Source organism: Anomaloglossus baeobatrachus, chromosome 9 (genome assembly GCF_048569485.1).
Source record: "Anomaloglossus baeobatrachus isolate aAnoBae1 chromosome 9, aAnoBae1.hap1, whole genome shotgun sequence".
Taxonomy (NCBI): Eukaryota; Metazoa; Chordata; class Amphibia; order Anura; family Aromobatidae; genus Anomaloglossus; species Anomaloglossus baeobatrachus.
Window position 1 is genome coordinate 47,578,015 of NC_134361.1, and position 13,377 is coordinate 47,591,391.

General features: G+C 45.7%; 1 protein-coding gene across 2 annotated transcripts in view; it reads right to left on the reverse strand.

Annotated features, from left to right (window-relative positions):
• Nucleotides 1-6,764, reverse strand: part of PPP1R37 (protein phosphatase 1 regulatory subunit 37) — a 98,247-nt gene extending 91,483 nt beyond the window's left edge. Inside the window, exons 1-3 of one of the 2 annotated variants that reach the window (XM_075323681.1) lie at nt 6,530-6,764; nt 4,335-4,417; nt 1,155-1,826 (exon numbers count right to left, since the gene is read on the reverse strand). In XM_075323681.1, the coding sequence (XP_075179796.1) occupies nt 1,155-1,770 (616 nt within the window). In that variant the 5' untranslated portion in view covers nt 1,771-1,826; nt 4,335-4,417; nt 6,530-6,764. The remainder of the gene's footprint in view (nt 1-1,154; nt 1,827-4,334; nt 4,418-6,529) is intronic. The other variant, XM_075323680.1, reaches the window with a different exon arrangement.
• Between the last annotated feature and the right edge of the window lie 6,613 nt (nt 6,765-13,377).

The following is a 13,377-nucleotide window of genomic DNA, read 5'->3' on the forward strand; positions in this document are numbered from 1 at the left end:
TGGAAAACAGTAACTCCTACAGAGGGCTCACTAAAAGGTGGGGTGTGACATTTGCATACCAATCTAGAAACGGGCAAAATCTACTATGTAGGCTGCTGGTAGGGGAAGCAGGAATCAGACTAGTCAGCTTTTCTCAAGTCTGATACTTGTTCCCCCCCCAGAGGCTCCAGACGGCCGTTTTATCTGCCCTTGCCTTTTAGTAGTGACTAGGGTGGCACGGACGCTCAGCGGCCCGCACCGCACGGACGCTCAGCGGCCCGCACCGCACGGACGCTCAGCGGCCCGCACCGCACGGACGCTCAGCGGCCCGCACCGCACGGACGCTCAGCGGCCCGCACCGCACGGACGCTCAGCGGCCAGCACCGCACGGACGCTCAGCGGCCAGCACCGCACGGACGCTCAGCACCGCACGGACGCTCAGCACCGCACGGACGCTCAGCACCGCACGGACGCTCAGCACCGCACGGACGCTCAGCACCGCACGGACGCTCAGCACCGCACGGACGCTCAGTGGTCAGCACTGCACGAAGGTTCAGTGGTTAGCACTGCACGAAGGTTCAGTGGTTAGCACTGCACGAAGGTTCAGTGGTTAGCACTGCACGAAGGTTCAGTGGTTAGCACTGCACGAAGGTTCAGTGGTTAGCACTGCACGAAGGTTCAGTGGTTAGCACTGCACGAAGGTTCAGTGGTTAGCACTGCACGAAGGTTCAGTGGTTAGCACTGCACGAAGGTTCAGTGGTTAGCACTGCACGAAGGTTCAGTGGTTAGCACTGCACGAAGGTTCAGTGGTTAGCACTGCACGAAGGTTCAGTGGTTAGCACTGCACGAAGGTTCAGTGGTTAGCACTGCACGAAGGTTCAGTGGTTAGCACTGCACGAAGGTTCAGTGGTTAGCACTGCACGAAGGTTCAGTGGTTAGCACTGCAGTCTTGCAGTACTGGGGTCTTGGGTTCAAATCTGACCAAGGACATCATCTGCAAGGAGTTTGTATGTTCTCCCCGTGTTTGTGTGGGTTAGGGATATGGACTCTAGATTGTGAGCCCCAATGGGGACAGTGTTGCCAATGTATGTAAAGTGCTGTGGAATTAATAGCGCTATATAAATAAATATTATTATTATATTATTAGAGTAGTAAGTAAGGGATCACGTCCTCACCATGTCTCCACGGGTCTTTGGGTTCTAGGGCACCAGAAACAATGTCATCATCACAAGGAAAGGTCACCCTCTTCGGCCCCTGTTTACCGCGGCCATTGTCCTCCTCTGGGGCCCCGTCCTCTTTGTCCCCCTTACTATGATCCTCTTGGTCTGCTGCTCCGGTGGATGGGGTCCCCTCATTGCAATCAGCCTTTACTTCATCTGTAATGACCACACTGGAAGGGGCCGCCTCGGTCCTATGAGGCAAAGGCTCCAAATCCTGGCTAGCTGCTGGTGATGAGGCGATGGAAGACGAGTCCTTGGTCTGTTCCTGGTCACTACCTGGCGAGGCTGAGGCTCCTGGAGGATTTCCTACAGTCACGTCCGCCCTCATGTTCTCTGGAGGGGCGGTATCTATAGGTGCTACATTGTCTACATGGTTACTCTGAGCGGGCATATCGCTCGCCTCATCTGTGCCATCTTCTTGCTTAGTGTTTTGACTGCTGCATTGCTCCTCACCGGACCCCTCCTGTGTGCACAAAGCGTCCCCATTGTCCTCCACCTCAAGATGTTCCTCCTGGTTATGGGACCCCTCAGAGGGAAGATTTGCACTTTCCAAGACTGCAGGCATCTCCATAGTAGCAGGTACCTCTATCCAGCCACGGAAGCCATTGCCGATCACGCACCAGAAGCCTGTAACACAAACGCATCAGATCATGACACAATGTAATGAAAATTGCTTAAAAAAAAAAAAAAAAAAAAAGGGAAGGACGTCATCTCATCTGATATTTCCCAAAAATATAACAATTCTAAAGTTTCTTGTATTCGATTTCTGTGTTTTGTCATTCCTCTGTTACTCCTCCTGGAAACGAATGACTAAAATTAACAACTGGGTGTTTTCCATTGGACCTTGTATCCCTACCTGGTCTGATTCGGTCAGCACTGATTGGATGACATCGGGTGGAAGAACACACCCACATCCGGTGACCGTTCATTCATAGATTTCCAGGAGGAATAAAAGAGGAACAGTATAAGATAAGAAAATATATAGGTAATATTTTGGGAAATTAATGCATTTATGGAATAAGACATGTTAAGAAAGCAGATATTTGCTCTTTAATTTATGATCAGTAAAAGGTTGGCGGGGTCCTGGATTATTAAATATTTTGGATTATTGGATGGTCACTAAAATAATATAAGACCCACTGGCAGAGAAGCTTCAGAAAGGAAGGCGAAAATAAAGGGTTAACCTGGTCATACATAGTGGATAGATTATGTATAGGGGAAAAAGCAGAAAGGACCCCCTCAACGTGGTTAGCAGAGCCCCCTGAAATATACTTTTATGTTGTGTGTACCATATGTGGGCCTTTATTTTCAACAAGGTGATAATTTGCTGATGAGCACTGGTGTGACCCCCACTAATCCCAAAAATGGGGCTCTGAAATACCCTGTCAAAATGGAGCATGTGCACCTCATCCCATTCATTGTCTATGGGACTGCCGTAGGTGAAAAGAGCCCTTTCTAATGTTCTGGGGGTTCCAAGTGGTCCGCAAGATATCACCAAACCTGAGGACAGGTGACCACTCCCAATATTGAGGAAAAAAAAAAAAAGCCTTTAAAACAAATTCTGGTGCTAAGTGCATTCACTAAAGGCAGAAATCCTACAGAAATGTGCGTGGCGGTCCCAAGTCAATGAGGCCTGCAGAAGGCCGAACATGCGCCACAGCCACAGGGCCTCCGTGCACCCACCGCAGACACAGGGGCCCCCCGTGCCCCCTGACGCAGCCACAGGGGGGCCCCCCTCCCCCACCGTGCCCCCTGACGCAGCCACAGGGGCCCCCCCTCCCCCACAGTGCCCCCTGACGCAGCCACAGGGGGCCCCCCCCTCCCCCACAGTGCCCCCTGACGCAGCCACAGGGGGCCCCCCACCGTGCCCCCTGACGCAGCCACAGGGGGCCCCCCACCGTGCCCCCTGACGCAGCCACAGCCCCCCCCCCCACCGTGCCCCCTGACGCAGCCACAGCCCCCCCCCACCGTGCCCCCTGGCGCAGCCACAGGGCCCCCCCCCACCGTGCCCCCTGGCGCAGCCACAGGGCCCCCCCGTGCCCCCTGACGCAGCCACAGGGCCCCCCCCCGTGCCCCCTGACGCAGCCACAGGGCCCCCCCCGTGCCCCCTGACGCAGCCACAGGGCCCCCCCCCGTGCCCCCTGACGCAGCCACAGGGCCCCCCCCGTGCCCCCTGACGCAGCCACAGGGCCCCCCCCCCCGTGCCCCCTGACGCAGCCACAGGGCCCCCCCCGTGCCCCCTGACGCAGCCACAGGGCCCCCCCCCCGCGCCCCCTGACGCAGCCACAGGGCCCCCCCCCCGCGCCCCCTGACGCAGCCACAGGGCCCCCCCCGTGCCCCCTGACGCAGCCACAGGGCCCCCCCCCGCGCCCCCTGACGCAGCCACAGGGCCCCCCCCCCGCGCCCCCTGACGCAGCCACAGGGCCCCCCCCCGTGCCCCCTGACGCAGCCACAGGGCCCCCCCCGTGCCCCCTGATGCAGCCACAGGGCCCCCCGTGCCCCCTGATGCAGCCACAGGGCCCCCCGTGCCCCCTGATGCAGCCACAGGGCCCCCCGTGCCCCCTGATGCAGCCACAGGGCCCCCCGTGCCCCCTGATGCAGCCACAGGGCCCCCCGTGCCCCCTGGCGCAGCCACAGGGACCCCCCTCCCCCACCGTGCCCCCTGACGCAGCCACAGGGCCCCCCCTCCCCCACCGTGCCCCCTGACGCAGCCACAGGGCCCCCCCTCCCCCACCGTGCCCCCTGACGCAGCCACAGGGACCCCCCTCCCCCACCGTGCCCCCTGACGCAGCCACAGGGACCCCCCTCCCCCACCGTGCCCCCTGACGCAGCCACAGGGACCCCCCTCCCCCACCGTGCCCCCTGACGCAGCCACAGGGCCCCCCCCTCCCCCACCGTGCCCCCTGACGCAGCCACAGGGCCCCCCCTCCCCCACCGTGCCCCCTGACGCAGCCACAGGGACCCCCCTCCCCCACCGTGCCCCCTGACGCAGCCACAGGGCCCCCCCTCCCCCACCGTGCCCCCTGACGCAGCCACAGGGACCCCCCTCCCCCACCGTGCCCCCTGACGCAGCCACAGGGACCCCCGTGCACATAGAAGTAATGGAGGTTCAGTTGCAGGCGCGTGTGAACATACCCTTATCACAGGGATTTCCTAATCACTTCTCTTTGCTCACTCGTCTGCTCTTGTGAAATTCCACACTACTCTGCAGATCTCTGCTGGAAGCAAATGTTGGATTATCAGATTTTCTGGATTATTAGGTTACAGGTAAACAATGTCACAGTCTTTACAAAAAGTGCTAAATTTGCACCAACAAAGAAGCAAATCGCATGACAGGTTATGAAGCGTCACAGTCTCGCTTCTCCTTACTGAGCAGTTCCCCAAAATTACCAAAAACTAACACGGCCCTGACTCGTCCTCCTCTGACAAGTGGTTGTAAATTGTATTCAGTAGTTTTAATGCTCCAGTTGGGGGCAGCTGAGATTTTAAAGACCCTCAATGGGTGGTGACATACTGTTAGGATATGTAATCACTTCATGGCTGCTGTGACCCCCGAAAATCCTGAGAATGAGGGACGCCAGGGTGAATCAAGGTTTCCCTGCCCAGTGGAGCCAGTGACCACCCACCGTGCAGGGGGAACGCAGCACAAGACTATCCGAATGATCGGATTCCCTGTGCAGTGGGTGGTCCGATGCCGCTGTGACTGGCAGAACAGTGACATGGCCCCTCCATTTTCAGGATCAGGTGTCCAACCATCACCTGTCATTAATGCCTATGGAAAAGCCAGCACTTTATGAGATTGCATTGTCTTTATAATGGCAAATCAATGAATCATTACAAGGTAAATCTACCAGGTAAGAAGCATTTTACGGTGCACATGCACAAATAATATCTTTTTGCAGCCCCTCCATACAAGTGTACGCTCACACTAGGAGTATGCATGCACAATGGGGGCGAAGCAGCCACTTCTTATCTCCCCCTTTATACATGGAAAATAATCCGCCAGTTCCTTCAAATAATCAGTGAATTTTGCAAACTAATCGGATCAATCGCACAAGCAGATAACGTTCCTTTCCATTTCTGGAGATGGACGCTACATTGGTAGGTTTAATAATTAGGGATGAGCGGGCACTACCATGCTCGAGTGCTCAATATACGTAACTAGTGATGAGCGGGCACTACCATGCTCGGGTGCTCAATATACGTAACTACTAATGAGCGGGCATTACCATGCTCAGGTGTTTGTAACTAGTGAGCACCCGAGCATGGTAGTGCCCACTCATCAGTAGTTACGAGTACAGAGCACCCGAGCATAGTAGTGCTCGCTCATCACTAGTTACGAGTACTGAGCACCCGAGCATGGTAGTGCCCGCTCATCAGTAGTTACGAGTACTGAGCACCCGAGCATAGTAGTGCCCGCTCATCAGTAGTTACGAGTACTGAGCACCCGAGCATGGTAGTGCCCGCTCATCACTAGTTACGAGTACTGAGCACCCGAGCATGGTAGTGCCCGCTCATCACTAATTACAGGTACTGAGCACTCGAGCATGGTAGTGCCCGCTCATCACTAGTTGGTAAAGTTATAAACTTTGAAAAAAGTTTTAGATTTCACTCTTTTCCTTGTGTGCTCCCCTGAAGGGGGGGTCCATAGTGACAGTCACCGCTGTCAGTAATTGGAGATCTTGCTCATCTCTTTGGATAAAAAAGGCACAAAATACCAACACTAAGGCCTCTAGAAGCATGAAACAATACCTTAGACCCCCATGGAGACGCGCGGGGGTGCAGGGGGCGACGCGCCGGGGGTGCAGGGGGCGACGCGCCGGGGGTGCAGGGGGCGACGCGCCGGGGGTGCAGGGGGCGACGCGCCGGGGGTGCAGGGGGCGACGCGCCGGGGGTGCAGGGGGCGACGCGCCGGGGGTGCAGGGGGCGACGCGCCGGGGGTGCAGGGGGCGACGCGCCGGGGGTGCAGGGGGCGACGCGCCGGGGGTGCAGGGGGCGACGCGCCGGGGGTGCAGGGGGCGACGCGCCGGGGGTGCAGGGGGCGACGCGCCGGGGGTGCCCCCCGGGGGATCTCTCACCAGGACAGGGAGAACAGAGCGGACATATAACCGTGTGATGGGACTGAATATTGGGGAACGGGTTTCTTAGAAATGTGGAGGGTCTGCTGTGGAGATAAGCGGCGCCGTGGGTCAATAACACCGCTTATCTCCCCATCCTCCAGGGAAATAACAGACAAGATGTGTCCCCAGATTTGGGGGTCTCTGGCTGTCCCTGGGGGGCTCTGCCAGTATTATCCCACCATGCACACATACACCAGACAGTGCCATTACCTCTCAGTGGCTGTCAGCCCCCTGCAGCATGTGTACGGCCGTGTCACATCGCTCCCCAGTATTATAGCAGCTGCAGTGAGTCTGTGCAATGAGCCCCTCAGTGAGCACACACGGGGCGGTCTCTGCCCTCTCTTCACAGCTCTGTGTCTCTGCTGTTTGTCTCTGTCGTTCCAAGAATGTCTCTTGCTGTCTAAACTCAGTTTCCGGGTCACATGTCTCTGTCTCAGGTCTCTGCCAGGCTGCGACGCCAGAAAACAGCTCAACCAATCAGCGCCTGCCGCGTCAGCAGCCACCATAGAGACCAAGGAGGACCGGAGAATATAGAAAGAACGGACCATAAAGAATGACAGCAGGGGAAAGAGCGTCTACAATACAATAGAGTCGGGAGGAATTAGTGATTTTAAAAAAAACTACAAATCCCAGCGTGCATTGCAGAAATGGATTAGTATTGTGAATAATAAAGGCGTGTACCATTTGTGTCCTGATTCCCACAGAGTGTGCAGATATGACACATAAAGTTATATTGAAACAAATAAAAAATAAAAACAACTGCAGCATCTCTGCAGATCTGTGTGTCCCCATGGTAACAGGCTGCATCTTTGAATTTCTTTTTTTAAACCCACTGGGCTTTTATTTTCCAATATCGGACAACCCCTTTAATTTACGTAATAAAAGATTAAAGCTCTTTAAGGGGTTGTCCAGTGTTTGCCCCCTTCCTGATTTCTTTTGCATGTTTGTCACTTCAATGTTTCAGATCAGCCAACAAATTGAAATATTAAACCAATATAAGACAAGTAACCACAAAATGCAGTTTATAAATGAAGGTCTTTATTATTAAGGGGGAAAGAAATCCAAACCTACAGGGCCCTGTGTGAAAAAGTGATTGCCCTCTAAACCTAATAACTGGTTGGGCCACCGATAGCAGCAACAACTGCAATAAAGCGTCTGCAATAACTGGCAATGAGTCTTTTAGAATGGAGGAGTTTCGGCCCTCTCATGGTTGCAGAATTGTTGTAATTCAGCCACATTGGAGGGTTTCCGAGCATGAACTGACTTTTTAAGGTCCGGCCACAGCATCTCAAGGTCAGGACTTTGAGTAGGCCACTTCAATGTCTAAATTTTGTTTTTCTTAAGCCAGTCAGAGGTGGACTTGCAGTTGTGTTTTGGATCATTGTCCTGCTGCATAACCCAAGTGCGCTTCAGCTTGAGGTCACGAACAGATGGCCGGACAGTCTCCTTCAGGATTTTTTGGTAGCCAGCAGAATTTATGGTTCCATTTACGACAGCTATACTTCCAGGTCCTGAAGAAGCAAAACAACCTCAGAACATTATTATTATTTATTATTATAGCGCCATTTATTCCATGGCGCTTTATAACTGACAAGGGGTACACATAAAAACTAGTACAATAATCCTGAACAATAAAAGGCACAGACTGGTACAGGAGGAGAGAATACCCTGCCCGCGAGGGCTCACAGTCTATAGGGGATGGGTGAGGATACAGTAGATGAAGACAAAGCTGGTTGCACAGTGGTGTACTGGTCTAAGGGTTATTGTAGATTGTAGGCTTGTCGGAAGAAGAGGGTCTTCACGTTCCTTTTGAAGCTTTCCATGGTAGGCGAGAGTCTGATATGCTGAATTTCTTTGAATCTTGGCATGATGTCTAGCTTTTGAGGAGCTTTTGGTCTACTTCACTTTGTCAGGCAGGTCCTATTTAAGTGATTTCTTGATTGAGGACAGGTTTGGCAGTAATCAGGCCTGGGTGTGGCTAGGGAAATCGAACTCAGCTTCCCAAAAATGTGATAAACCACAGATAATTTATGTTTTAAGGGAGGGGGGCATCACACAGGACCCTCTAGATTTGCAATTTGCTGTTTTAAGTTCTCCCCAATGAAAAAAGACCAAAAATATATGTTGTATATATAAACATAATTGTGAAATAATAACCTTCATTTTAATTTTTATTTCATGTATCAATAGTATAAATGAAAATCAGTAACTTTCCTATATATTTTATCATATAAAACTGCTTCTTTTTTCCCTCCTGGACTGATTTTTCAATATCAATCCTTGGTTAAAGGGTTCGCTCACTCTATCAATGATTCTCTAATGCTATAGAATTGGATGCATTATGCAAATGACACTCGGCTCAAACTCTGATCCGAGCGTGAACCGATGTGATATTCACTGTGATTCAATTCTCTAACATGTGAGAATCATGACACAGGAGCGGAAACGATGGAGAGATTACTTTCTCCTTCTTCTCCATTGTCTGGGTCTACGGTAATCACAATGCACTTGGATAACACCCGAATGAAGTCCAATGTTTCACAAGCATCCATAGACTTACAGGGGTGCGCTTGATGCAAATATCGGAGTCACTTGTAGATCTGCACCGCCTCATAGTATAACACAGGTCCAAGCACTATCCAACAAAATATGAGATAGCCCTCGGCCATGTTATTTGCCAGGGTGAGCGAGTCCAAAATCTGTATTCAGTGATGACATACTTTCACATTACTAGGATAGGAGATGACAATTGGTGCTTAAAAGCATCTATGGAGGGGAGGGCGATGAGCTGGAGGCAGAACCAGATATTCTGCTGCAAGTTCTCCTGAAATGACAGTTTTAATTTGTTTAATAAATTAAATGTAACTCTCAATTCAGGAGAACTTGCAGCAGAATGTCAGTATCTACCTGCAACTCCTCTCCCTTCCCAACGCCATAGACTCTTATAATCAGCAATTGTCCTCTCCAGTCTCAGTAATGGGAATGTCTGTCTTCTGAATTGAGGGTTAAAGATCAGTCCAAGAAGAGAAAGAAGCAGATTTTTCTGATAAGAAGTATTACATTTTTTTTTATTTTTCTGTGTGCTGTGGGTTTCTGATAAATAAAATAAATAAGAATAAAACAATGGTTACTTTTAAAATAAAAAAGGAATACAATTGTATGTATTTGTATATATTTTATTAAAAAAATATGGATATCAAAATTACATAAAAAATAAACATTTTAGGAAAAAATAATCAGTAATTAATTACTTCTTTGTTTTCCTAACTCAACATTTCACATGCATATAGTGCGGTAGTGGTAGTATTTATGCAAAAAGCATGAGTAGAAGTATGCAAGTAAAGGTTTTCCTGCATGTGTAGAAGTATGTGTATAACAGTATAAGTACATGTGTAGAAGTATGTGTATAATAGTATAACTACATGTGTAGAAGTATGTGTATAATAGTATAACTACATGTGTAGAAGTATGTGCATAACAGTATAACTACATGTGTAGAAGTATGTGTATAATAGTATAACTACATGTGTAGAAGTATGTGTATAACAGTATAACTACATGTGTAGAAGTATGTGTATAATAGTATAACTACATGTGTAGAAGTATGTGCATAACAGTATAACTACATGTGTAGAAGTATGTGTATAATAGTATAACTACATGTGTAGAAGTATGTGTATAACAGTATAACTACATGTGTAGAAGTATGTGCATAACAGTATAACTACATGTGTAGAAGTATGTGTATAACAGTATAACTACATGTGTAGAAGTATGTGTATAACAGTATAACTACATGTGTAGAAGTATGTGCATAACAGTATAACTACATGTGTAGAAGTATGTGTATAACAGTATAACTACATGTGTAGAAGTATGTGCATAACAGTATAACTACATGTGTAGACGTATGTGTATAATAGTATAACTACATGTGTAGAAGTATGCATAACAGTATAACTACATGTGTAGAAGTATGTGTATAACAGTATAACTACATGTGTAGAAGTATGTGCATAACAGTATAACTACATGTGTAGAAGTATGTGTATAACAGTATAACTACATGTGTAGAAGTATGTGCATAACAGTATAACTACATGTGTAGAAGTATGTGCATAACAGTATAACTACATGTGTAGAAGTATGTGTATAACAGTATAACTACATGTGTAGAAGTATGTGTATAATAGTATAACTACATGTGTAGAAGTATGTGCATAACAGTATAACTACATGTGTAGAAGTATGTGTATAACAGTATAACTACGTGTGTAGAAGTATGTGTATAACAGTATAACTACATGTGTAGAAGTATGTGTATAATAGTATAACTACATGTGTAGAAGTATGTGCATAACAGTATAACTACATGTGTAGAAGTACGTGTATAACAGTATAACTACATGTGTAGAAGTATGTGTATAATAGTATAACTACATGTGTAGAAGTATGTGTATAATAGTATAACTACATGTGTAGAAGTATGTGTATAATAGTATAACTACATGTGTAGAAGTATGTGCATAACAGTATAACTACATGTGTAGAAGTATGTGTATAATAGTATAACTACATGTGTAGAAGTATGTGTATAATAGTATAACTACATGTGTAGAAGTATGTGCATAACAGTATAACTACATGTGTAGAAGTATGTGTATAATAGTATAACTACATGTGTAGAAGTTTGTGTATAATAGTATAGCTACATGTGTAGAAGTATGTGTATAACAGTATAACTACGTGTGTAGAAGTATGTGCATAACAGTATAACTACATGTGTAGAAGTATGTGTATAACAGTATAACTACATGTGTAGAAGTATGTGTATAATAGTATAACTACATGTGTAGAAGTATGTGTATAACAGTATAACTACATGTGTAGAAGTATGTGTATAATAGTATAACTACATGTGTAGAAGTATGTGCATAACAGTATAACTACATGTGTAGAAGTATGTGTATAACAGTATAACTACATGTGTAGAAGTATGTGTATAACAGTATAACTACATGTGTAGAAGTATGTGTATAATAGTATAACTACATGTGTAGAAGTATGTGCATAACAGTATAACTACATGTGTAGAAGTATGTGTATAATAGTATAACTACATGTGTAGAAGTATGTGCATAACAGTATAACTACATGTGTAGAAGTATGTGTATAATAGTATAACTACATGTGTAGAAGTATGTGCATAACAGTATAACTACATGTGTAGAAGTATGTGTATAACAGTATAACTACATGTGTAGAAGTATGTGTATAACAGTATAACTACATGTGTAGAAGTATGTGTATAATAGTATAACTACATGTGTAGAAGTATGTGTATAACAGTATAACTACGTGTGTAGAAGTATGTGCATAACAGTATAACTACATGTGTAGAAGTATGTGTATAACAGTATAACTACATGTGTAGAAGTATGTGTATAACAGTATAACTACATGTGTAGAAGTATGTGTATAACAGTATAACTACATGTGTAGAAGTATGTGTATAACAGTATAACTACATGTGTAGAAGTATGTGTATAACAGTATAACTACGTGTGTAGAAGTATGTGCATAACAGTATAACTACATGTGTAGAAGTATGTGTATAACAGTATAACTACATGTGTAGAAGTATGTGTATAACAGTATAACTACATGTGTAGAAGTATGTGTATAACAGTATAACTACATGTGTAGAAGTATGTGTATAATAGTATAACTACATGTGTAGAAGTATGTGCATAACAGTATAACTACATGTGTAGAAGTATGTGTATAACAGTATAACTACGTGTGTAGAAGTATGTGTATAACAGTATAACTACATGTGTAGAAGTATGTGCATAACAGTATAACTACATGTGTACAAGTATGTGTATAATAGTATAACTACATGTGTAGAAGTATGTGTATAACAGTATAACTACGTGTGTAGAAGTATGTGCATAACAGTATAACTACATGTGTAGAAGTATGTGTATAACAGTATAACTACATGTGTAGAAGTATGTGTATAACAGTATAACTACATGTGTAGAAGTATGTGTATAATAGTATAACTACATGTGTAGAAGTATGTGCATAACAGTATAACTACATGTGTAGAAGTATGTGTATAACAGTATAACTACGTGTGTAGAAGTATGTGTATAACAGTATAACTACATGTGTAGAAGTATGTGCATAACAGTATAACTACATGTGTAGAAGTATGTGCATAACAGTATAACTACATGTGTAGAAGTATGTGTATAATAGTATAACTACATGTGTAGAAGTATGTGCATAACAGTATAACTACATGTGTAGAAGTATGTGTATAACAGTATAACTACATGTGTAGAAGTATGTGTATAATAGTATAACTACATGTGTAGAAGTATGTGCATAACAGTATAACTACATGTGTAGAAGTATGTGTATAACAGTATAACTACGTGTGTAGAAGTATGTGTATAACAGTATAACTACATGTGTAGAAGTATGTGCATAACAGTATAACTACATGTGTAGAAGTATGTGCATAACAGTATAACTACATGTGTAGAAGTATGTGTATAATAGTATAACTACATGTGTAGAAGTATGTGCATAACAGTATAACTACATGTGTAGAAGTATGTGCATAACAGTATAACTACATGTGTAGAAGTATGTGTATAATAGTATAACTACATGTGTAGAAGTATGTGCATAATAGTATAACTACATGTGTAGAAGTATGTGCATAACAGTATAACTACATGTGTAGAAGTATGTGCATAACAGTATAACTACATGTGTAGAAGTATGTGTATAATAGTATAACTACATGTGTAGAAGTATGTGTATAATAGTATAACTACATGTGTAGAAGTATGTGTATAATAGTATAACTACATGTGTAGAAGTATGTGTATAATAGTATAACTACATGTGTAGAAGTATGTGTATAATAGTATAACTACATGTGTAGAAGTATGTGCATAACAGTATAACTACATGTGTAGAAGTATGTGTATAATAGTATAACTACATGTGTAGAAGTATGTGTATAGTAGTATAACTAC